Genomic DNA, 23,591 nt, shown 5'->3' on the forward strand with positions numbered 1-23,591 from the left:
GGGCTATTCACAGTGGTGGAACTACCGCCGTAGCTACTGCTGCATCAGGTGGCCCGGTGCCCGATCCTGTAATGCACCAGGCCCCCTGACGAGACACTTGCAGCACCAGGCCGCCGAGCGGGTGACCTTTGTGTCCTGACACAATTGTAAAGTCCACTGAATGGTTCCCATACTGTAGGCAAATCTTTTACTCACTCTCCTAAATCTGGAACATTTTGGCAACACTTTAACGTGGGAATGTGTAACCTACATTTTCTAAAACTTTTCCTTTTATGCTACACTGTTTATATTTTCTGACTGTAATTTTTTTTTAAATTTTTTGTACATTATTATGGGGGGCGGCCATCTTACCTGGGCTGTTCTTAACAGCATTTAGTGACATGCTTTACAGCGCGACTCATGGATATAGACAACAATAGGCAAACACTGTCCCCTTGAGATGAATGTGAAACATTACTGAGCGCTCTCTGTGACCTGTGAAGAGGTCATTCCACAGGGAGCTGCTATTGCCTCCTCTATCTACTGACGCTGCAATGCTGTACAGATCACTTTACAGCAGCCTCCTCTTATCACCACAGACACAACAGGAAGTCTCAGCTCAGTTTTAGCCCCAGTGGTGAGAATGAAAACTGCAAGATATCAGGATTATTATATAATATAGATAGAAAAATGGGAAATTAGAAAAAATGTCACCAAAAATTCTTTAAAAATATTTTTAAATATAAAAACATTATTTATTTTCTGATGATCCATTCCCTTTAAACACTCTTCATCTTTGTTCTCTTTATTTCGTAGGTCATCACCATGGGGAAAAAAGTCGCTGTGATAGGAGCCGGGACCAGCGGTCTGGTCGCTATTAAGAGTTGCCTGGAGGAAGGTTTGGAGCCCACCTGCTATGAGAGAACCGGGGACATCGGTGGACTATGGAGATTCGATGTTAGTTATTAATGTTATTTTACTCTCTTGTTATCTCAGTCCACCTGCATACTGTATATATATATATATATATATATATATATATATATATATATATTCACCTCTCCAATCCCTATGTATTTCAGGAGAACCCGGAGGCGGGAAGAGCGAGTATCTACAAATCTGTCATTATTAACACTTCCAAGGAGATGATGTGCTACAGCGATTTCCCTATCCCGGACGATTACCCAAATTATATGCATAATTCTAAGATTATGCAGTATTTCAGACTCTACGCCGAACATTTCCAGCTGGTTCAGTATATCCAGTTTAAGGTAAAGTTATTGGTGGGCTAAACTAATGGAACTGTTTTGGCTTTGGCGCTAAGTAAGGATGCCGGCCGTTTCAGGACAAGGCTATGTTCACACAACATACTGTTTTAGACGTTCTTTTCATACTGCAATGAGATGCATTGAAGTCAATGGAACAACGGTTGTTGTTTTTTACACAATGCATTAAACGACGGCCGCTGTTTGGTACTCAAAAAAAAAAAAAAAAAGGCTGTTTAATACATACTTCCATTGTTTCATTGACTTCAATGCATATCATTGCGGTATGCAAAGAACAGCTGTTCTTTTTAAAAATATTGGGGCAGATTTATCAAACATGGTATAAAGTGACACTGGCTCAGTCGACCCTAGCAACCAATCAGATTCCACCTTTCATTTTCCAAAGAGTCTGTGAGGAATGAAAGGTGGAATCTGATTGGTTGCTAGGGGCGACTGAGCCAGTTTCACTTTACACCATGTTTGATAAATCTGCCCCAATATGTTGTATGAACATAGCCCAAATCTGTGGCAAATCCAAAGCAGGATGAGCACATGCAGGTTATGTAATGGATTTCGTTGCGGATTTGTAAACGCACACATATGGTTGGATTTGTTGGGGATAATTTCGACCCCGAATTCCCAGGATAATCCATCTTAAAATGAATCAGGTTGTACTGATTTTGGTGCAGATTTTTTTTAAAGACTCACAACAGGTTGAAAACTCAATAGGGGACCTTTATGAAGACCGATGTACGAGCACGCCACTGTTAAATAAAGCCCTACCCTCTTTTCCCTGGCCAGATTTACTAAGAGGCCGGGCCTACACCACACATCGCAATCTTTCCCCTCACCTTGCTGCCCGCCCGCCCATCAGGCGAGCGGAGGATACGGCAAGCGTGTGCTAGGGAGAAGAGGCTCCTTCTCCCTGGCGTATGCCAGGGGAGCAACCTTAATAAATCTCCCCAATGTTTTCCCCTTTTGCTCCCCCCCCCCCCCCCCCCCGTACCCCGGCCTTCCTGGTCCCCTGGCCGGTCCCTGTACCTCCCCCGATGATGTGTAGTCGTGTGTGATCGCTGAATCCTGCCATTGGCTGCATGCATTAACACTATATTGAGACTGGCCCGGGGACCAGGGAAACCTTAGCATGGAAACAGAAGGAGACTGAAAAAATTCTAGACAATTTTCTGAATCTGAGGATTTTGTGCCAGGTCCGCCGGAAATCAGGGTCAAAATCTGCAATGCAGGGATTTTATTGCCGATTTTAACTTCTCCAGTGAAGTAATTGGGGGAAATCTACAATAAATCCTTTATTCTATTACATCTATTATCACAAACGTACCTTTAGGGCTGTAGCTGGGGTGGGGGTGGGGGGCTGGTGGGCAGGTTCTCTGGGTGCCACCTTGCCTGGGTATTTAGTCGCAGGGTTTAGTCAGGACAGTCTTGATGTTTTAGGTTCATGTTTATGAAGTTCTCTTGATTTTCAGACCACCGTGTGTAGTGTTAAGAAGCGACCTGACTTTGCTACGAGTGGACAGTGGGAGGTTATCACCGAAAAGGACAGTAAACGGGAGACGGCCATTTTTGATGGAGTTATTGTTTGCAGCGGCCATCACACAGAGGCGCATTACCCCCTGGCTACATTCCAAGGTGATGCCATTGTTTACTTTCTATGATCACCTTTAATGTCTCTCTATAGTAGAAAGGATATGTCTGTATTGCAGAGCTTCTGGTCATGTTCTCTTCTCTGGTCATATCCTATAAGGGAAAGCCCCATCCATATGTCCTATATGTTATATGTTATTAATAAGAGCAGTTCCTGCACTGGCGACCCAGCACAACAATACGTTACATCAGGGGTGCGGACCCCATGGCCCTCAATGGGGCCCGCACGGGGGCATTGCTAACATTGAGCATGTTTATCCTGGGGCCCTGGATCTGCAGGTTTCTGCCATCATTCTCTGTATGAAGATGCAGTGAAATAGAATAGCAGATCAGGAGCTATTAGGTTCCTGCTCCCCCACTCACTCTCATCGACTACAGGTAGTTCAGGTCTATGTATGAGCCAGAATGTGAACCCCCTGCCGCCTGTGAGCCAGGATGTGACCCCCCTGCCGCCTGTGAGCCAAAATGTAAACCCCCTGCAGTGTATGAGCCAGAATGCGAACCCCCCCTGCTGCCTAAGAGCCAGGATGTGAACCCTGTGCAGTTTATGAGCCAGAATGTTAACCCCCCCTGCCGCCTATGAGCCAGGATGTGACCCCCCCTGCCACCTATAAGCCAGAATGTGACCCCCCTGCCGCCTATAAGCCAGGATATGAACCCCCTCAATGATAAGATATAATTTCACCAGCCCGTAGATTCCTTCCTGCAGCTCATAGATCACAGGTTGAAAGAGAGAAAATAAGCTCTACTCAAGATTAGGTGAGTATGAGGTTTTTTTTTCTATTAGACACAATAGGGCATTTTAGTAGTTGGGGCATTACAATTTTATAGGGTGAACGGGGTACATTATAACTATATGGGGGCACAGGGGACATTATAACTATATGGAGGCACAGGTGAGTATTATTTTTTTTCCTTTCTATTAGCCATAATGGGGCATTTCTAGTTCATTGGGCATTATAACTATATGGGGGGCACAGGAGGTGCATTATAACTATATGGGGGCACAGCAAGAGACGTTATTACTATATGGGGGGCACAGCAAGAGACGTTATAACTATATGGAAGCACAGCAAGAGACGTTATTACTAAATGGGGGCACAGCAGGAGGCATTATTACTATATGGGGGCACAGCAGGGGGCATTATTACTATATGGGGGGCACAGCAGGGATCATTAATACTATATGAAGGCACAGCAGGTGCATTATTACTATATGGTGGGCACAGCAGGGGGCATTATTACTATATGGGGGGCACAGCAGGGGGCATTATTACTATATGGAGGCACAGCAGGGGGCATTATTACTATATGGGGGCATAGCAGGGGGCATTATTACTATATGGGGGACATAGATTCTATGTAGATTTGTCAGACTCTTTTCTGATAGACATCCTTCTAACATCAGAGATCAGGTAGCTTTTCCCACAATACACTAGGGTTGTCGTCCTCTCTAAATTCCATTTGAAATACAGGAAATGTGACTGAAGTCTCTTATTTTCCGCAGGTATTGAGAGGTTTAAAGGGCGATATCTTCACAGTCGAGACTACAAAGGCCCAGACGAATTTAAAGGAAAAAGAGTAATTGTTGTTGGGATCGGAAACTCAGGTGGGGACATTGCTGTAGAAGTGAGCAGGACGGCATCACAGGTTTGTCACCAGTGGGGTATGTTCCCTGGGGGGTTTTACCGGCTGCGGATATTTCCACAGTGGATCCATCCCATAACTAGGGGAGAAATTGACTGCTGGAGACTGTGTTTGGCAGAGAGGAAACTTATTTTGAAAGCAGACCAGCAAGTGGTGACCACTACACTTACACTAGCCAGGACCAGAGAGCTAATAATTCTTCTTGAGGAGAGTATCATAAAGACGTATAGGGACCTACAGGCCATTCATGCTTCAGATAGGAGTCTATTCATATAGGTGTATGTGCCCCGGCATACACCACGGAAAGAATGTCTCCATAAATCACTGGACAACCCCTTTAAGTTCAAGGCTTCTATATATATATTAAGTAGAGTCACTCCTTTATTCTATGGATGGGGCAAGTAAAGCAGTTGTGGGATTAGGATTTCCTTGCTGATGCCCTATCCCTTGCCTTAATTGCTCTTGCGCTTAAAGGGTTATTCTAGCCCTAGTGTAAAAACGTTTTGGCTATGTTCACACTACGTAAGAGACCGTCCGTTCCGTGACCCCGGCCGGGTCACGGAACGGCCGGTCTCTGCCCGGATCCTCCCGGCCGTTACTTAAGTAAGATGATCTGTCCGGCTGCAGAGCTCTGATATGGGCGCATCAGAGCTTCCCCCTGCACACTATGAAGCAAGTGGCCGGAGCGGCTCGCTTCATAGTGTGAACTGACAGGGTTTCCTACGACCGCAATTCATTGAATTGCAGCCACAGAAAACTGACATGTCAGTTATTTGCGGGCCCGCACGGGATCCCGGCCGGGGCGTATACGATGTGTGTACATTGAAAGTAAGCCATTGTTCCACTGCGCAAAAACTACGGCCGTTGTTGCCATCGGCAACAACAGCCGTAGTTTTACGTAGTGTGAACATAGCCTTAGAGTGCTTGAGCAGGTGGAAATAGAAAAGAAAAATGAACCTGGCCCCGATCCCCCAAAGCGTCTGTTAGTCTTCATAAGGTACACTGATCTTCTCTCTTCTTCCTGGTAGGTAAGTATTTATTTATATAATTATTATTATTATATCTATATATTATATATATTATTATTAGTGTTATCTATATACTGGTGTCACTATACTCCTGTCTGTGTTATCTATATACTGGTGTCACTTGTCACTGTACTCCAGTCTGTGTTATCTATATACTGGTGTCATCTGTCACTGTACTCCTGTCTGTGTTATCTATATACTGGTGTCATCTGTCACTGTACTCCTGTCTGTGTTATCTATATACTAGTCTCACCTGTCACTGTTCTCCTGCCTGTATTATCTATATACTAGTCCCTCCTGTCACTACTTTTTCCTGTGTTATCTATATCTATATACTGGTGTCACCTGTCACTGTAATCTCTACACTGGTGTCACCTGTCCTCCAGTCTGTGTTATCTATATACTGGAGTCACCTGTCACTGTTCTCCAGTCTGTGTTATCTATATACTGGAGTCACCTGTCACTGTACTCCAGTCTGTGTTATCTATATACTGGTGTCACCTGTCACTGTACTCCAGTCTGTGTTATCTATATACTGGAGTCACCTGTCACTGTTCTCCAGTCTGTGTTATCTATATACTGGAGTCACCTGTCACTGTACTCCAGTCTGTGTTATCTATATACTGGTGTCACCTGTCACTGTACTCCAGTCTGTGTTATCTATATACTGGAGTCACCTGTCACTGTTCTCCAGTCTGTGTTATCTATATACTGGTGTCACCTGTCACTGTACTCCAGTCTGTGTTATCTATATACTGGTGTCACCTGTCACTGTACTCCAGTCTGTGTTATCTATATACTGGAGTCACCTGTCACTGTACTCCAGTCTGTGTTATCTATATACTGGTGTCACCTGTCACTGTACTCCAGTCTGTGTTATCTATATACTGGGGTCACCTGTCACTGTACTCCAGTCTGTGTTATCTATATACTGGAGTCACCTGTCACTGTACTCCAGTCTGTGTTATCTATATACTGGTGTCATCTGTCACTTTACTCCAGTCTGTGTTATCTATATACTGGAGTCACCTGTCACTGTACTCCAGTCTGTGTTATCTATATACTGGAGTCACCTGTCACTGTACTCCAGTCTGTGTTATCTATATACTGGAGTCACCTGTCACTGTACTCCAGTCTGTGTTATCTATATACTGGTGTCACCTGTCACTGTACTCCAGTCTGTGTTATCTATATACTGGAGTCACCTGTCACTGTACTCCAGTCTGTGTTATCTATATACTAGGGTCACCTGTCACTGTACTCCAGTCTGTGTTATCTATATACTGGAGTCACCTGTCACTGTACTCCAGTCTGTGTTATCTATATACTGGAGTCACCTGTCACTGTACTCCAGTCTGTGTTATCTATATACTAGGGTCACCTGTCACTGTACTCCAGTCTGTGTTATCTATATACTGGAGTCACCTGTCACTGTACTCCAGTCTGTGTTATCTATACACTGGAGTCACCTGTCACTGTACTCCAGTCTGTGTTATCTATATACTGGAGTCACCTGTCACTGTACTCCAGTCTGTGTTATCTATATACTGGAGTCACCTGTCACTGTACTCCAGTCTGTGTTATCTATATACTGGAGTCACCTGTCACTGTACTCCAGTCTGTGTTATCTATATACTGGTGTCACCTGTCACTGTACTCCAGTCTGTTTTATCTATATACTGGGGTCACCTGTCACTGTACTCCAGTCTGTGTTATCTATATACTGGTGTCACCTTTCACTGTACTCCAGTCTGTGTTATCTATATACTGGTGTCACCTTTCACTGTACTTACGTCCATGGAAAATGATCTGTACTAAATTGAAAGCTCAGCTTAGTTTTAGGCCTTGTATTCAGAAGCTTCAAGATTCAGGATTATTTTATAATATTGATACTAATATGGAAATATAAAAAAAAATACCAAAAGTATTCGAGTTGATTTTAGCTACATTCCCCCCCCCCCACCTTTGCCATGTCTCCTGTCACACCCACTTTACAACAAGCTCCGCCCACTTATTGAGTGCGGCATAAAATGCCTGTGGTTTTCGTTCTTTTAATCTCTTTCAGCTTCTATACCCTTGTTATTTTCTTTCTTGCTTGCAGGTGTTTCTCAGCACCAGGAGAGGCTCGTGGATTCTGAACCGTGTGTCAGACTATGGTTATCCTCTGGACATGTTGGGTCTCACACGTTTCCTTAACACCTTGAAAGGTTTCGTACCCGAATTTATTATAAATCACGTTGTGGAGTCCAAGCTGAACAAACGCTTTGACCATGGAAATTATGGCCTGAAACCAAAGCACAAGTAAGCTGGATGGCTCGGCTTTATTTTCTTACATAGTTAGGGCCTATTCTCACAGGAACGTATATATATATATATATATATATATATATATATATATATATACGTATTCTGGACGTGAAGGAGTTAAAGTGGCGGCTATTATTATAGAAAATGGGGAAGATTTATCAAAGGGGTATACAATAGAGCTGGCTCAGTTGCCCCTAGCAACCAATCAGATTCCACTTTTAATTCTTTAGACTCCTTGGAAAATGAAAGGTGGAATCTGATTGGTTGCTAGGGGCAACTGGGCCTGTTTCACTTTGCACCATGTTTGATAAATCTCCCCAAGTGTATGAACATAGCCAAATACTGGGAAATATCTCCATGTATGGGCTACCATGGTGCAATCTATTAGCCCGCTGCGCTTCCATCTTCGCCAAAGACCTCCAAGAAAAAGAAATTGCCCGACCTGTGACAAAGCAGTAAAGTCGGATATGTTGGCCAACCCCAATTATCTGATAGGATTGGCTGACCATCTAATGTGCACAGTGGCCTCAGAACTCTCAGGGCAGATATTGGGAGAGAGAAGGAGTTTGACTTCAGCTACTCAGTTGTTTTGTTCTTGGGGGAAAAAATTACCACCAGAGGAGTCTGGCAATGGCTTATGTTGGTTAAACATTTCGATAGTTAAATATTTGCACAGATATGTTACATGTACAGTACATCAGTCTTAGGCTATGTTCACACAACGTATGTTTTACATAAAATGCACAAGCCTGGAGGACAGAAATGGCTGCACATCGCACCCATGGTTGACACAACAAGCTTGTTCAGCTACATTAACCCCTTAAGCCAATTTTCGTTTTTGCGCTTTTGCTTTTTCCATTTTATGTTTAAAAGTCCATAGCACTTGCATTTTTTCACCTAGAGACTTATACGAGCCCTTATTTTTTGCGAAACCAATTGTACTTTGCAAAGAGAGGCATTATTTTTCCATAAAATATGCTGCGAAACCGGAAAAAAATCATTTGCGCTGTCAAATAAAAAAAAAAAAAAGAATTTGTTTTGATTTCGGCGAGTTTTTGCATGTACGCCGTTCGCCCTATGGTAAGACTGACTCGTTATACATGTTCCTCAAGTTGTTAAGATTACAACGATATATAAGATGTATAACTTTTATATTATCTGATGGCTTGTAAAAAATTCAAACCATTGTTAACAAATATATGTTCCTTAATATCGCTCTATTCCCAGGCTTATAGCGCTTTTATCCTTGTCCCTTTTATCCTTGCGCCATGATGTGTTCTTTCTATCGGTACCTTGATTGCGCATATACGACTTTTTGATCATTTTTTATTACATTTTTTCCGGATTTGATGCGACCAAAAATGCACAATTTTGCACTTTGGAATTTTTTTGCGCCGTTTACCGTGCGAGATCAGGAATGTGATAATTTAATAGTTCGGGCGATTACGCACGCGGCGATAGCAAATATGTTTATTTATTTGTTTATTTATTAATTTATATTTATAAAATGGGAAAAGGGGGGTGATTTGGACTTTTATTAGGGGAGGGGATTTTTTATTAATAAAAACACTTTTTTACTTTTTTTTTTTTAAATGAACTAGAAGCCCCCCTGGGGGACTTGTATATACACAGCACTGATCTCTCATAGAGATCAATGCTGTGTATATACACAGCAAAGATCGATTACATCGGTCATATATTGCTGGGCAATCAATTGCCGAGCCGGGATCAGCGTCATAGCGACGCTGAGGCCCGGCACGGACCGAAGAACGGATCTCCCCCCCCCGCGATGGATATCCGTCCCACAGACACCAGGGATGTGAGTAATAAAGCCCTTCAATGCAGCTGTCAGGTTTGACAGCTGCATTAAAGTGCTTAATTAGCCGGCGCGGCAACGGGAGCCACGCCGGCTAATAGAGGCGCTGCCCGGCTGCAGATTGCAGCCGGGAGCAGTGCTGTTCAGAGCGGCACCATGACGTACCAGGTACGTGCCATAGAATGACCGTGCCACACCATTGTCACAGAACCAAACCACAAGGCGCCCCCCCCCCCCATATCCCGAAGACGCCGGAGAAGGCGGCCGCCAAGCAACACAAGTGTGAACAAGGTGTTACTACTCATCAATGTACCAGAATGGGAGAAAGAGGAGGTACTTACCATCAGGGGTGATTCTAGCCTCTCTGCTGCAAGAGGCGAACTATAGAATGACGCCCCCCCCCCCCCCCCGTCAATCCGCCCACATTATAATCCACTACTGCCCCCCCCCCACTGCTGTCCCCAATAAACATAATGTTTGGTCCCTTTCTGCACAGAGGATGTCAGGAGAGGAGGGGGCTGACTTTATAGGAGAGGTCCCAGCAGCACAGAGGATGTCAGGAGAGGAGGGGGCTAATCCTATAGGAGAGGTCCCAGCAGCACAGAGGATGTCAGGAGAGGAGGGGGCTAATCCTATAGGAGAGGTCCCAGCAGCACAGAGGATGTCAGGAGATGAGGGTGCTAATCCTATAGGAGAGGTCCCAGCAGCACAGAGGATGTCAGGAGAGGAGGGTGCTAATCCTATAGGAGAAGTCCCAGCAGCACAGAGGATGTCAGGAGAGGAGGGTGCTGATCTTTTAGGAGAGGTCACAGCAGCACAGAGGATGTCAGGAGAGGAGGGTGCTGATCTTTTAGGAGATGGTCCCCCTCTTCCCCCCTTATAGATGGTCCCCCTCTTCCCCCCCTTATAGATGGTCCCCCTCTTCCCCCCCTTATAGATGGTCCCCCTCTCCCCCCCCCTTATAGATGGTCCCCCTCTTCCCTCTCTCCCCCCCTTATAGATGGTCCCCCTCTCCCCCCCCCTTATAGATGGTCCCCCTCTTCCCCCCCACTTATAGATGGTCCCCTCTCCCTTATAGATGGTCCCCCTCTCCCCCTCCCTTATAGATGGTCCCCTCTCCCTTATAGATGGTCCCCCTCCCCCCCTTATACATGGTCCCCCTCTCCCCCCTCCCTTATAGATGCCCCCTTATAGATGGTCCCCCTCTTTCCCCCTCCCTTATAGATGGTCCCCCTCTTCCCCCCCCTTATAGATGGTCCCCCTCTCCCCCCCCCTTATAGACAGTCCCCCTCCCGCCCCTCCCTTATAGATGGTCCCCCTCTTTCCCCCCTCCCTTATAGATGGTCCCCCCCTTATAGATGGTCCCCCTCTTTCCCCCCTCCCTTATAGATGGTCCCCTTCCCCCCCCTATAGATGGTCCCCCTCTTCCCTCTCCCCCTCCCTTATAGATGGTCCCCCCTTATAGATCGTCCCCCTCTTCCCCCCCTACCTTATAGATGGTCCCCCTCTTTCCCCCCTCCCTTATAGATGGTCCCCCTCTTCCCCCCCTACCTTATAGATGGTCCCCCTCTCCCCCCCCCCCCCTGCACAGCAGATAAAACAAAAACAAAAAACAGCACACAACTCACCTGCCATCCGTTCCCCCGTCGAGCCTCTCTGGTCTGGTCCCGGCTGATGTGCGGCTGCCCGGGGTGTCCCGTCCTGTCCCCGGCAGCGCGCGCATCAGAGAGCTCCCCGTGTGCCTGTGGCTGTGACTTCCGGCGCACGGGGATCTCTCTGATGCGCGCGCTGCCGGAGACAGGATGGGACACCTCCGGCAGCCGCACATCAGCCGGGGGACTAAGGCTGCATTCCCACGTTCCGTGATCCTGACGGATCACGGACGTGGAATACATGTACCGGAGTCCCCCCGCGCCCGGACAGCATCTGTAATGAGATGCTGTGAGCGGGGGAGACTGTATTCATAAGCGCCGCGCTGTAGTAACAGCACCGCGCGGCTGATTCATTACAGCGCGGCGCTTATGAATACAGTCTCCCCCGCTCACAGCATCTCATTACAGATGCTGTCCGGGCGTGGGGGGACTCCGGTACATGGTACAATCAGTGGCGGATTATAATGTGGGCGGCCGCCCGAACCGCTCATATTATAATCTGCCACTGAATGCCGCCCCCATGATGACAGCTGGTGGCGCCGCCTGAGGCAGACGACTCAGGTCGCCTCATGATTGCGGCGCCCCTGCTTACCATATGTGCACAGGTGCTTCCTGCTGATTGGGGTCACATGGGTCTTACAATGGAGGAGTGCTAGCCACAATGAAAAAAGGGACAGAATACATAATATGCACAAGCCAAAAAGACAGAAATGGCTGCACATCACCCCCATGGTTGTAACGAAAGCTTGTTCAGCTACATTAAAAACCAACATCAGAAGTTAGTATATAATTTGATCAAACCGTATGTTTTACATAAATCACGGCTGTCAAATCACACAATGGAAAGTGCAGCTCCGGCTGCACCCTCCATTGTGTGCAGCGGTAAATTTAATGCATCCAAATTCAGCAGAAATGAAGATTATTCTGCTGATACTGTAATACCAGCCTGGATGATCTTCAGTAACACCGGCCATTCTGTGACCCTACCGGGTCACAGAACAGCTGGTGTTATGTGTAGTGTAAACCCGGCCTTAGGCTGGGTTCACACACAGTATATTTCAGGCAGTATTTGGTCCTCATGTCAGGTCCCCATAGCAACCAAAACCAGGAGTGGATTAAAAACACAGAAAGGATCTGTTCACACATCGTATATGCTCCGGCCGGGATCCCATATGCCGCCGCAAACAACTGACATGTCAGTATTCTGCGGCCGGAATTAAGTGAATTCTGGCCGCAGAAAGACCTGTCAGTTCACACAGTGAAGCAAGCGGCTCTGGCCACTTGCTTCACTGTGGGCTATGGGAAGCTCTGATGCGGGCGCGCGCTGATGCGCCCGCATCAGAGCTCTGCGGCCGGAAGGATCATCTGGCCGGTACTTAAGTACCAGCCGAGATGATGCGGCCAGCGACTGGCCGTTCCGTGACCCAGACCAGTACTGAGCAGTCTGACCTTTTCTCTGGCCAGAAAGCCTGCATCTTCTCTATCTGCTTCTCAGCACTTCCTGTTTACTCATCTGCCTTGGCCCCTCCCCCCTCCATAGACTTGTATGGACAGTGTAAGCCCCTCCTCACTCTGCTGCTGATGGCTTTCCCTTAGTGATGAACAGATAAGAATGGGGGAGAAGCAGCCCTGGTTTCTGCATAATGATAATATTATATATAATCAGATATTGCATTACCATCATTTGCTGTGGATTCTCTTTGCTCGGACCTATCACCCAGTTCATCCTATTTTATCGCTCAAACCATAAAGCTCAATGTTTGCATCTGATAAGACTTTTACATTCCACCGCCATATCTATACAGCTACATACAGAGCCAAGGTCACTGTAATACAGAATATAACAAACAGGGCGACTTGTATATAACTCTGTGACCTATCACCCAGAGTCTCTATCCAGGAAAGATTGACTTTTCCCCTGACTCCTGCGCTGCCGTCTGTACTATACTGCTCTGGTCTCCTTTGTGCGTCCGCTTCTGGGTTGGGGGACGTCCTGCTTAGCCATTCAGCGATTATAGTGGTGTCTCGTCTCTGCCACTGATTGGCTGAACAGGCCTGCTACATCACATCCCTGACCCCGGAAGTGGCACACCCAGAGAACCAAAGTGGCATAGTACGAGCAGCAGTGCAGGAGCCAGGGGGGGTAAGTATATGTTATTTTTTTTCACTCACTTGGGCATAGAGATTAAAGGAGCCCCCTAAAAAATAAATAAAAAACTTGACAATTACTTATTTTTGTCAATCTTACCTCCCTAAAATGGCACTGAAGGTGACCAAGATGTTTAATGTACCACAAAATGGTACCACTAAAAACTTCACCTCACCCTTTCCAGACAATCCCTTTAAGCTTATAATGTCTAGGAAGCGACTAGTGAGTCCCAATGTGTGAAGGATTTGCGTGACCAGGCAGTGTGACCCAGTGGTTCCTGGTAACGTACAGTAACCAGGAATGGCTGTGTAGCTCTAAATAAGTGGCAAAGATTTTATTTTTTTTTTTTTGGGGGGGGGGGGGGGGAGGGAATCCTTTAACTAGATGAATGGCGCCGAATTTCACTGTCAGAAATGTCTTTAATAAATCTGCAGGTGAACTCAACATTGACCGCTAGATGGCGACAACTCCTTAGTGTCTTTTCCATGTGTCTGTTATGATACTACAAGGTGTCCTATCTGTGTAGAATTCTTTTACAGCATATATATCGATTATATTGACAATTATGTAACTAAATCTCTATTGTATTCTAGGGGAAAATACCACAATAATACAGTGCAGGGACTTTTTGAGGCTTTTACATGGATAGGGTATCCTCAGGATAGATTGTCAATGTCTAGATAACCCCTTTAATATAATGCTTTTTTGTAGCAGACACTACCTGCATTATTGCCTGGCATAGTCGCAGAAGTTGTGCCAAATTTATTAAAGGGGAATCTGCTCAAACTAAACTTTTAATATGTTTAATGAGATGTTAGGGAGATCTTAGAAACAGCCCATTCTTACCTTCCCAAGCACCCCTGGTGTCCTTTGACATTATCTTCAGATCCTGGCTGAATGATTCCACCTCCAGGAGTTAGGCCATGTCAGTTTTGTACAGCCACTATTCATTGAATAGCGGCCGTAGAGAACTGTCAGTTCAAACAGAAGAGAGTGCGGCTCTGGACGGCTATGGTGAATCGGAATGTATACCCAAATGCCAGAAATGAAGTTCATCTGGCCGGTACTGCAGTGCCGGCCGGGATGAACTTCACTGACACTTGCCGTTCTTTGAATACGGCCGGGTCACAAAACAGCCGGTGTCTTACTGTGTGTGAACCCAGCCTAAGGGCCCTATTCCACAGTAACGATAATCGGCCGAATCGGCCCCATTTGGCCCGATTCGGCTGATTATCGTTCGGTGAAATAGAGAGAATGATCAGCCGATGATCGTGTCATCGGCTGATCGTTCATTTAGGGCCAGACCTAAAATCATCGTTCCCCCACCACGCATCGCTACGGTTGAATAGCGGTGCACGGCGGGCGACCGACAATTTCAGAATCATACATTACCTGTCAGGTCTTCTTCTCTGCGCTGTCTTCATCCCCGGGTCCCGCGCGCTCTATCTTTCGAATGGCTGGTCAGCTGACGGAGCGCTCAGCCAATCACAGGCCGGGACCGCCGCGGCCTGTGATTGGCTGAGTGTGGCCTGTCAGCTGACTGGCCATTCGGAAGATAGAGCGCGCGGGACCCGGGGATGAAGACAGTGCAGAGAAGAAGACCTGACAGGTAATGTATGATGCTGCAAGGGCTGCAAGGACATCCGTAACGATGTCCTTGCAGCCCTCGCTCAACGATCATCGGGCCGTGGAAAAGGCCCAGTAAACGAGCAGCGATCTAGCAGATCACCGCTCGTTTACATCGTTGATCGGGCCCTCCTCGGCCCGTGGAATAGGACTATAAGGCTATGTTCACATAACATAATGTTTCTATTAATCACAGCCATTGTTGCCGATTAACAACTGAGATTAATACAAAAGCTACGTTGTATTGCATTCCAGCCGGGATCCCTAGCGTCCGCACAAAAAAATGACGTGTCAGTTTTGTGCGGCTGCTATTCATCGAATAGCAGCCACACAAGCCTGACAAATTACACAATGGAGAATTGGGATGCAGGCGCAAACGGATGCGCCAGCATCCCAATTTAATAGAATTTACGTTTATCCCGGATGGTACTGCATTACCAGCTGGGATGAACTTCACTGACACTGGCCATTCTGTGACACGGCCAGGTCACAGAACGTCTGGTGTCATATGTAGTGTGAACCCAGCCTAAGACTGTAAATTCAGCACCAAGGGGAACTATAAGGGTGGGTTCACACTACGAAAGAAGACATGTCACTTCTTTCGGTGGATAGTGGAATACGCCAGCCCATAGAATGGTGTCTATGGAGCCGGCGGAAAGGCGCGCGGACGTGCGCGCGGACGGCTGACGGAGTTCCGCGAGTTTATCCATGAGAATTCCGTAGTGTGAACCCACCCTAACGCTCATTACCAGGTGCTGAAGCGTGGTTTCTATGGCCACCCTTTTTTCTTCACAGACTTCTATGGGCAGCTGTAACCTAATCCCTCAGTGAACTGATCCATTTTGAGATGGATTTTGTAAGTTTAGGATTGAAAAGAAAATGAGGCTTTTTTGACACTTGAATTACAAAGTTTCTTGAAATGGTTTGTATTAGTTATTTATGTGACATTTGTTATAAGCGCCGTTCCCCTTTACCAGATTCGGGCCTATGTGTTTTTTATTAGTTGCATCTTTTATTAATTTTGTTCTTTGTAACTAAACATCAGTATCTTCTTCTCTGCAGCGTTTTCAGCCAACATCCCATGGTGAATGACGACCTTCCAAACCGCATTATTGCCGGCAGTGTGCTCGTGAAGTCCAACGTGGCAAAGTTTACAGAGACGGACGCCATCTTTGATGATGAGACGGTGGAGAAAAACATTGATGCTGTAATATTTGCCACGGGTTATACCTTCAGCTTTCCCTTCTGTGAGGAGCTTAAAGTACAAAATAACAAGATCTCCTTATATAAGTACACCTTCCTGCCGGAGCTGGAGAGGCAGACGTTGGCCGTCATTGGCTTGGTACAACCACTTGGGGCCATCATGCCCATTTCAGAACTGCAATGCCGACTTGCTGCAAGAATCTTCGCTGGTAAGGAAGCTGATTCCTGTTGGTCCTAATAAATATGTATGCAGACTATGTATGGTGAGCTCTAATACGTATGTGAACTCTATGGGGGAGAATCATCAAACATGGTGTAAAGTGGAACTGGCTCAGTTGCCCCAAGCAACCAATCAGATTCCACTTTTCATTCCTCACAGACTCTCTGGAAAATGAAAGGTGGAATCTGATTGGTTGCTAGGGGCAACTGAGCCAGTTTCACTTTACACCATGTTTGATAAATCTCCCCCTATGTTTCCATAGTGGTAGAGTATTAAAGCCATGGTGGGAACTCTATACCCTGGAATACATGATGCAGATCAGACTCGATTGGTTTTTTTTGAATCTCGTTGTTACTTACCTGTAGTAATGGTTTCCATAATCTAATAGCAGTGACCGGATTAGTCAGAGAGGCTTCACCTCTGAACCCCCTCATAGAGGTGTGGACATAGCTGCAGGAAATCCAAAGGTTCATGGCATCCCGAATATCCTGCATTGTTGGAATTAAAGGTGTAGTCAACAAGCAGGGGTTAAGCAATGTGAAGGTAGTTAAGGTACTGGGGTAGTGAACATGATCAAAGTCCAGCAAACATGCTAAAGATCAAATCTGTAGGGCCACAGGTTGAAGTAAACAAGAAGAATAGTCAAAATGGACATCAACAGGAATGAGGGACAAGATAGTCAAGATGGACATCAACAGGAATAATGGACAAGATAGTCAAGATGGACATCAACAGGAATGATGGACAAGATAGTCAAGATGAACATCAACATTAATGATGACCAAGATAGTCAAGATGGACATCAACAGGAATGATGGACAAGATAGTCAAGATGGACATCAACAGTAATGATGGACAAGATAGTCAAGATGGACATCAACAGGAATAATAGACAAGATAGTCAAGATGGACATCAACAGTAATGATGGACAAGATAGTCAAGATGGACATCAACAGGAATAATAGACAAGATAGTCAAGATTGACATTAACAGGAATGATGGACAAGATAGTCAAGATGGACATCAACAGTAATGATGGACAAGATAGTCAAGATGGACATCAACAGGAATAATGGACAAGATAGTCAAGATGGACATCAACAGGAATGAGGGACAAGATAGTCAAGATGGACATCAACAGGAATGATGGACAAGATAGTCAAGATGGACATCAACAGGAATGATGGACAAGATAGTCAAGATGGACATCAACAGGAATAATAGACAAGATAGTCAAGATGGACATCAACAGTAATGATGGACAAGATAGTCAAGATGGACATCAACAGGAATAATAGACAAGATAGTCAAGATGGACATCAACAGTAATGATGGACAAGATAGTCAAGATTGACATTAACAGGAATAATGGACAAGATAGTCAAGATGGACATCAACAGGAATGAGGGACAAGATAGTCAAGATGGACATCAACAGGAATAATGGACAAGATAGTCAAGATGGACATCAACAGGAATGAGGGACAAGATAGTCAAAATTGACATCAACAGGAATGATGGACAAGACAGTCAAGATGGACATCAACAGGAATAATAGACAAGATAGTCAAGATTGACATCAACAGGAATGATGGACAAGATAGTCAAGATGGACATCAACAGGAATGATGGACAAGATAGTCAGGATGGACATCAACAGGAATGATGGACAAGATAGTCAAGATGGACATCAACAGGAATGATGGACAAGATAGTCAGGATGGACATCAACAGGAATGATGGACAAGATAGTCAAGGTGGACATCAACAGAACATGAATTGCACCTACTGTAAGGGCTATAGCCAGGCAAAAGCTTGCAAGATATGGGCACCTGGCCAACTGTATCAGCAACCCTGCAGCACAGAGTGTAGGAGCTGGAGTGGAGTTTGGAGACTATCCCTTTTCCTGGATGTAGGCATAATGCTCATAAAGAGTGGTAGAGACTCTTGGTGCTCACAGACCCGTCCTAATATACAGGATCCTTTTCTGTAGTTTCCCTGTCTGGGTTCTGGCTTGGAATCCTACTAAGTGTTACAGCTATTTCCCAATTTTCCTGTGTAGCCTACCACCAAAATCCTTAAACCTTCTTTGAATGTCTCTAGTGTCAGGATATATAACCATGTCATCTGCATCTTACCTGTGTGTGTATTAATAACTGAAGCCGTATACTGCTCTGTGCTTTAGGAGAAAAATTACTGCCTTCCGCCAGCGACATGAAAGAAGATATTAGAAAAAAGAAAGAAGAGATGGAGAAACGGTAATCTTACTTATTCTTCAACTGTTTTCTCCATTTAAAACTGACTCCATGAGTGACCAGTATAGGTCCCTAAAAAACATGTGGTAGAGTAGGGTTACTAAAAAATTTAAAAAAAAAGTCACAAATAATATTAAATATATCTTGAAATTTTGCAGTTATCACTCTGGCCACTAAGCCTAATAACAGGCTGACACTTTCTGTCCTGTAGAGAAAACTTCACAGCAGTCATCTCAAACATGATTACCATGACAAGTGACACCTATATAAGCTGTTTAAGGTAGTATATAAACTTAATCCCACCCTTAAATGTGACCGTCATCAGCAGTATGGACAGCAGCAGAGAATAGAAGAGCCGCGCCGGCACTATGCCCATGGTTTATTACTGTCCTACACTGTCTCTGCCTCACTGCTCTTCCATAGCTTCAAATAGGTTTCCTGGACACCATACCTGGCGTTCTATCTCTGGCATCAGGTATGGCTATTACATGCACGAACAGCAAGTGGGAGGAACCACAGGGAACTGTGGGAGGGGCTGCCTGGAGGATCGTAGATCGCCCAATAAAGAGAGTGGTAGTCTGCTGCCACCACTCCTTTTGTATGGAACGACTGATAGCAGACTGTCCCTATGGTGTAGTATTAATAGGTCATGTTTAAAGACAACAATCAGCCAACATTGTGCATCTTGGCTGATGGTTGCCTTTTAACATGACCTATTACACCAAAAGATTATCGTCCGGAACAGCCAGTACGGCCAGTAATCATTTGGTGTAATAGGGTCCTTAGGATCCCTAATTATAAACCTACTAACTCATCCTCCAAACTATAAAATCTTAGCTGCCATTTTATGTGATTTGTGCAAAACAAATCTCAAAAATTTTAGATTTGCCAAATTCCAAATATTTTGGGAAATTTGGAATGAATCCAATTGGAGCCTTTTCAGTTCAGCTGATCTGAATCTAGCTCCCAAGGGTCCACAATACAAAAATAATCACCACATACTTTTTATTATTATTATTATTATTATTGTTTTCAGCTTTTCTAACTTTATAATTAGTATTTGTGTTCTCTCCTCCTCAGCTATGTCTGCAGTCAGCGGCACACCATACAGGTGGACTACCTGGAGTTCATGGATGAACTGGCAGAATTGCTGGGCGTCAAACCAAATTTCTTAAATCTGTTTTTAACGGACCCCAAGCTCGCCTGGAATGTCTATTTTGGGCCTTGTACGCCCTATCAGTATCGGCTAACCGGACATGGGAAGTGGGTGAAAGCTCGGACAGCCATCCTAACGCAATGGGGCAGAGTTATGAAACCAATGAAAACACGATATGTAGAGCCAAGCTCAAGCTCTCCCCTTCTCTATGTGATTGTAATGCTGGGGATACTATTCGCAGCTGTATTCTTATATTAATGACCAGTGAAGAATACAAACAGTTTTGTACGGTCTATCAGAATTCATTATTGTATTTCCTAAAGGCCAGTCTAATATGGTTTCACAGAGTGTATGTGATATATACTAATGTATGAGAATAAGAAACCAGTGCTGCTTCCTTTTCATAGTTAGCGGGGGGGTCTCAGAGATTGGACCCTCACCAGTTATAAAGCAATAGTATACCCCAGCAATATGCCATCCTAACCTGGAATAACTCATGTAAGGCATTTTCATTAGTGTCCCCCCTTACAGACTCCCCCTCTAATTTCCAGTTGTCCCTGGCGCTTAGTAGGTTTAGACTACCTATGATAGGCTATAGACCACACAAAGACAAAAAAGAGATCCTGCTCTTTTATGTAGCGCACCCTCAATTGCCGCAGCAATAAGGAGGACATTATAGAGCAGCTATGAGCAGTGTAAATTATAAATCAACTACCATGTAACTCTTAGGCTACATTCACACTTCCATAGTGCAGCCCCCGACCGCAGACCACGTTACAAAAGCTTTATGGAAGACTACATTGCCACTTCATTGACATAATAATCCGTGCTGCAAATCTTGGTCCGTGTTACAGCAGGCCCTTTTTTTGGCGGCACATATACGGATGTGCAAATGGGATCACTGAATAACACTGGTCCTTTGTTCTGTATACAATTTTGGACAAAACAACAGACAGGTGATCAAGGTCTTAGGCATCATGCACATATTCCGTGAATCATAGAACGCGTGGACCATGAAGCTGCAAGGTGGAGTCGCAGACCTCCTGGCATCATGCAGTATGTGTTGGAAGCACTGAAAGTATTTAAATCTTTTCTGGGACTGTGCGATTGTGTTAGTACAGTCCCACAGAAATTTAAATACTTTCGGTGTGAAGTTGTGCAGTGGAATCGCAGACCTCCCGGCATCATGCATCATTATGATGTTGGAAGCACTGAAAGTATTTAAATCTTTACTGGGACTGTGCAATTGTGTCAGTACAGTCCCACAGAGATTTAAATACTTTTGGCGTGAAGTTGTGCAGTGGAATTGCAGACCTCCCGGCATCATGCAGCATTATGATGCCAGGAGGTCTGCGATTCCACTGCGCAACTTCACGGTCCACACGTTCTGTGATTCACAGAACACATGCATAAGAGCTTAATAGATCTTTTAGAAGCTTCTCTGTATGTCTCTGTGTGTAGCTAACTCCTCCTTCCCTTCCTCTGTCTATAGACTTCAATGGGCAGCATATAACTTGATCTCTCAGTGAACTGATAATCAGAAGAAATGAATGTTTTCTATTATCTACCAGATATAGTTATAAGGGACTTAGTGGTAACATTATATCTGTAATTTCTTAACCACAATGTTATAAATTTAATATAAAAATATTTTTATTCTCTGGTTAAATTTTTATTTAATATATTGGTCAATGAACTTTGAAACAATAAATTTCTAGTTTTTAATTTCCAGAAAAAGTGTAATATTTTTTAATAGATTCATTTAGTGTATGTGACATAAAATTCGGAATCGTTCCTTAAACGGTTTACAACGTTCGCTTATCTATATTTACCTGTCTGCACTTCCCCTGTGTCCCTCCTTCTGCAGCCCCCAAAATTCCACTCAGCCAATCGCTGGCCACGGTGAGCAGGCTGGAGATACTGGGGACCGGAGGAGGACACCAGGGAAGCCAGGACAGGTGAGCATGCAGGTTTTTTTAGATGTACGCAGCAATCTTTACGAACGTGTTTGAACTTTTTAAAAAGTTCGGTCCAGTGCCAAACCAAAGTTCAGAATAAATCTTGGTTCTGAAGATTCAATTAGCTCATCTCTAGCCATGGCATCAATTCAACGCATAATGTGTCAAGAAGGAGCCTCAGATGGGTCTGTTCTAGGGACCACTAGTTGTGGGGATCATCTGATCCCTATAAAGATGGTCCATTAAATAGGCCAGTGATATCTCTGAAATCCAAAGTGAAGAAGAAGGCTGACAGACTGAAGGTGCCTGTAAATGGGAAATAAGGATCATGTTGGATGTTGGACTAAGTCATAGACTATGACTAGGAAGGTTGTGCACTAGACACACATCTGAAGGTTGTGTTTTGATTGTATTTTAATGTTTTGAGGTGGATTATTGGATTCTATATTTCCACACGTAGGACACCAACCTACCCTGCCAACCGGCTAAAGAGATAAAAAGAGGCCAAAAGTGCACCAGAAAAAACAAAAACATCAGTTTACATAAATGCCATCCAGCTTTTAGGGGAACATCTATGGTCAAAGAATGCAAAAAACATCCATGGCAAGAATGCAAAAAATTATCACCTAGACGTGGGTTAAGTGAGACCATGCATGTCAAAAGTCGAATAACCTGAAACAACTCATTGTTGGGACGTCTTCCCACGTGATTCCTTGGTTTCATCTTGTACCAATCTTCTAAGAATATTCTCTAAAGAAAACATTTGGCTCTGGATATGGATATATTTGCCAAAAAAAGTAGGATATTGGTGGGAAATAGCTACAATGTGTAAAATTAGAAATAACGGGACTGGGATGTTTATGTTGTTGTCTACGGCTCCACATAGTCTTGTGTCTATATCAGATAACGTTGTTTATTCCAAATCAACATGGTTTATATAATATGGATATCACCTTCTTTCTCATGTCGATAACACTTAGTAATCATATAATTTGGCTACATTATAGGAAGTATGACGTTAAGCGTAAAGTACAGATATACAGATGTATACAGATGTAGATGGAATTCTTGTACAGCCACTCTTATCTTAAAGGGAATCTGCCACTATGTTTATGCCGCCCTAAATGAGAGAAGCATAAACTGGTGAGAGAAATGCTAAACAGACCTGTTTATTACTTCATTCTGTTCAGCCGTTCTCCTAATATGCAGGAGAATAGGATTCTTGTCCCACCCTCCCCCCGCTCTCCTTCTGGTGATTGACAGTTGACTGCCCATACACAGCATGAATAGATAACTGCCAATCAGCAGATGGTGGGCGGAGTTTCTGTTTCTCATGAATATCCAGGGCTACTGAGCTCACGCACATAATGGAGAGGACTACTTACTGTCCATGTTATTCAGAAGGAAGGATATCTGTGGATCAGCTGCACAAAACAATGTAAGTGATACATCATTCTGTTCAGCTTCTCTGTAACTAGTTAACGCTACCCTGAGTGCCGCTTTAACCAGAGGGCAAATGATGCATCTGCACCAGGCCCAGTGGCTAAAGGGCCCACCCTTGAGTAGGACCAGCCTTTGTGCGACCGCACAGCCTGTCGGGGGGGGGGGGGCATCGGGAAGGGAAAGTAATTAATCTACTCACCCATCCATGGCGTCCCCTGCAGGCCC

The 23,591-nt window shown here is 44.8% G+C and overlaps 1 protein-coding gene across 4 annotated transcripts in view; it reads left to right on the plus strand.

Moving 5' to 3' along the window:
- The window catches only part of LOC138789058 (flavin-containing monooxygenase 5-like), a 30,164-nt gene extending 8,462 nt beyond the window's left edge, over nt 1-21,702 (plus strand). For 3 of the 4 annotated variants that reach the window (XM_069967590.1, XM_069967591.1, XM_069967592.1), the window contains exons 2-9: nt 796-936; nt 1,062-1,250; nt 2,729-2,891; nt 4,414-4,556; nt 7,683-7,882; nt 16,194-16,543; nt 18,740-18,812; nt 19,890-21,702. In XM_069967590.1, the coding sequence (XP_069823691.1) occupies nt 805-936; nt 1,062-1,250; nt 2,729-2,891; nt 4,414-4,556; nt 7,683-7,882; nt 16,194-16,543; nt 18,740-18,812; nt 19,890-20,223 (1,584 nt within the window). In that variant the 5' untranslated portion in view covers nt 796-804 and the 3' untranslated portion in view covers nt 20,224-21,702. Of the gene's footprint in view, nt 1-795; nt 937-1,061; nt 1,251-2,728; nt 2,892-4,413; nt 4,557-7,682; nt 7,887-16,193; nt 16,544-18,739; nt 18,813-19,889 lie in introns of those variants that run through there. The other variant, XM_069967593.1, reaches the window with a different exon arrangement.
- The last annotated feature ends 1,889 nt before the right edge of the window (nt 21,703-23,591 follow it).

This window comes from Dendropsophus ebraccatus, chromosome 4, assembly GCF_027789765.1.
Source record: "Dendropsophus ebraccatus isolate aDenEbr1 chromosome 4, aDenEbr1.pat, whole genome shotgun sequence".
NCBI classification, from domain to species: domain Eukaryota; kingdom Metazoa; phylum Chordata; class Amphibia; order Anura; family Hylidae; genus Dendropsophus; species Dendropsophus ebraccatus.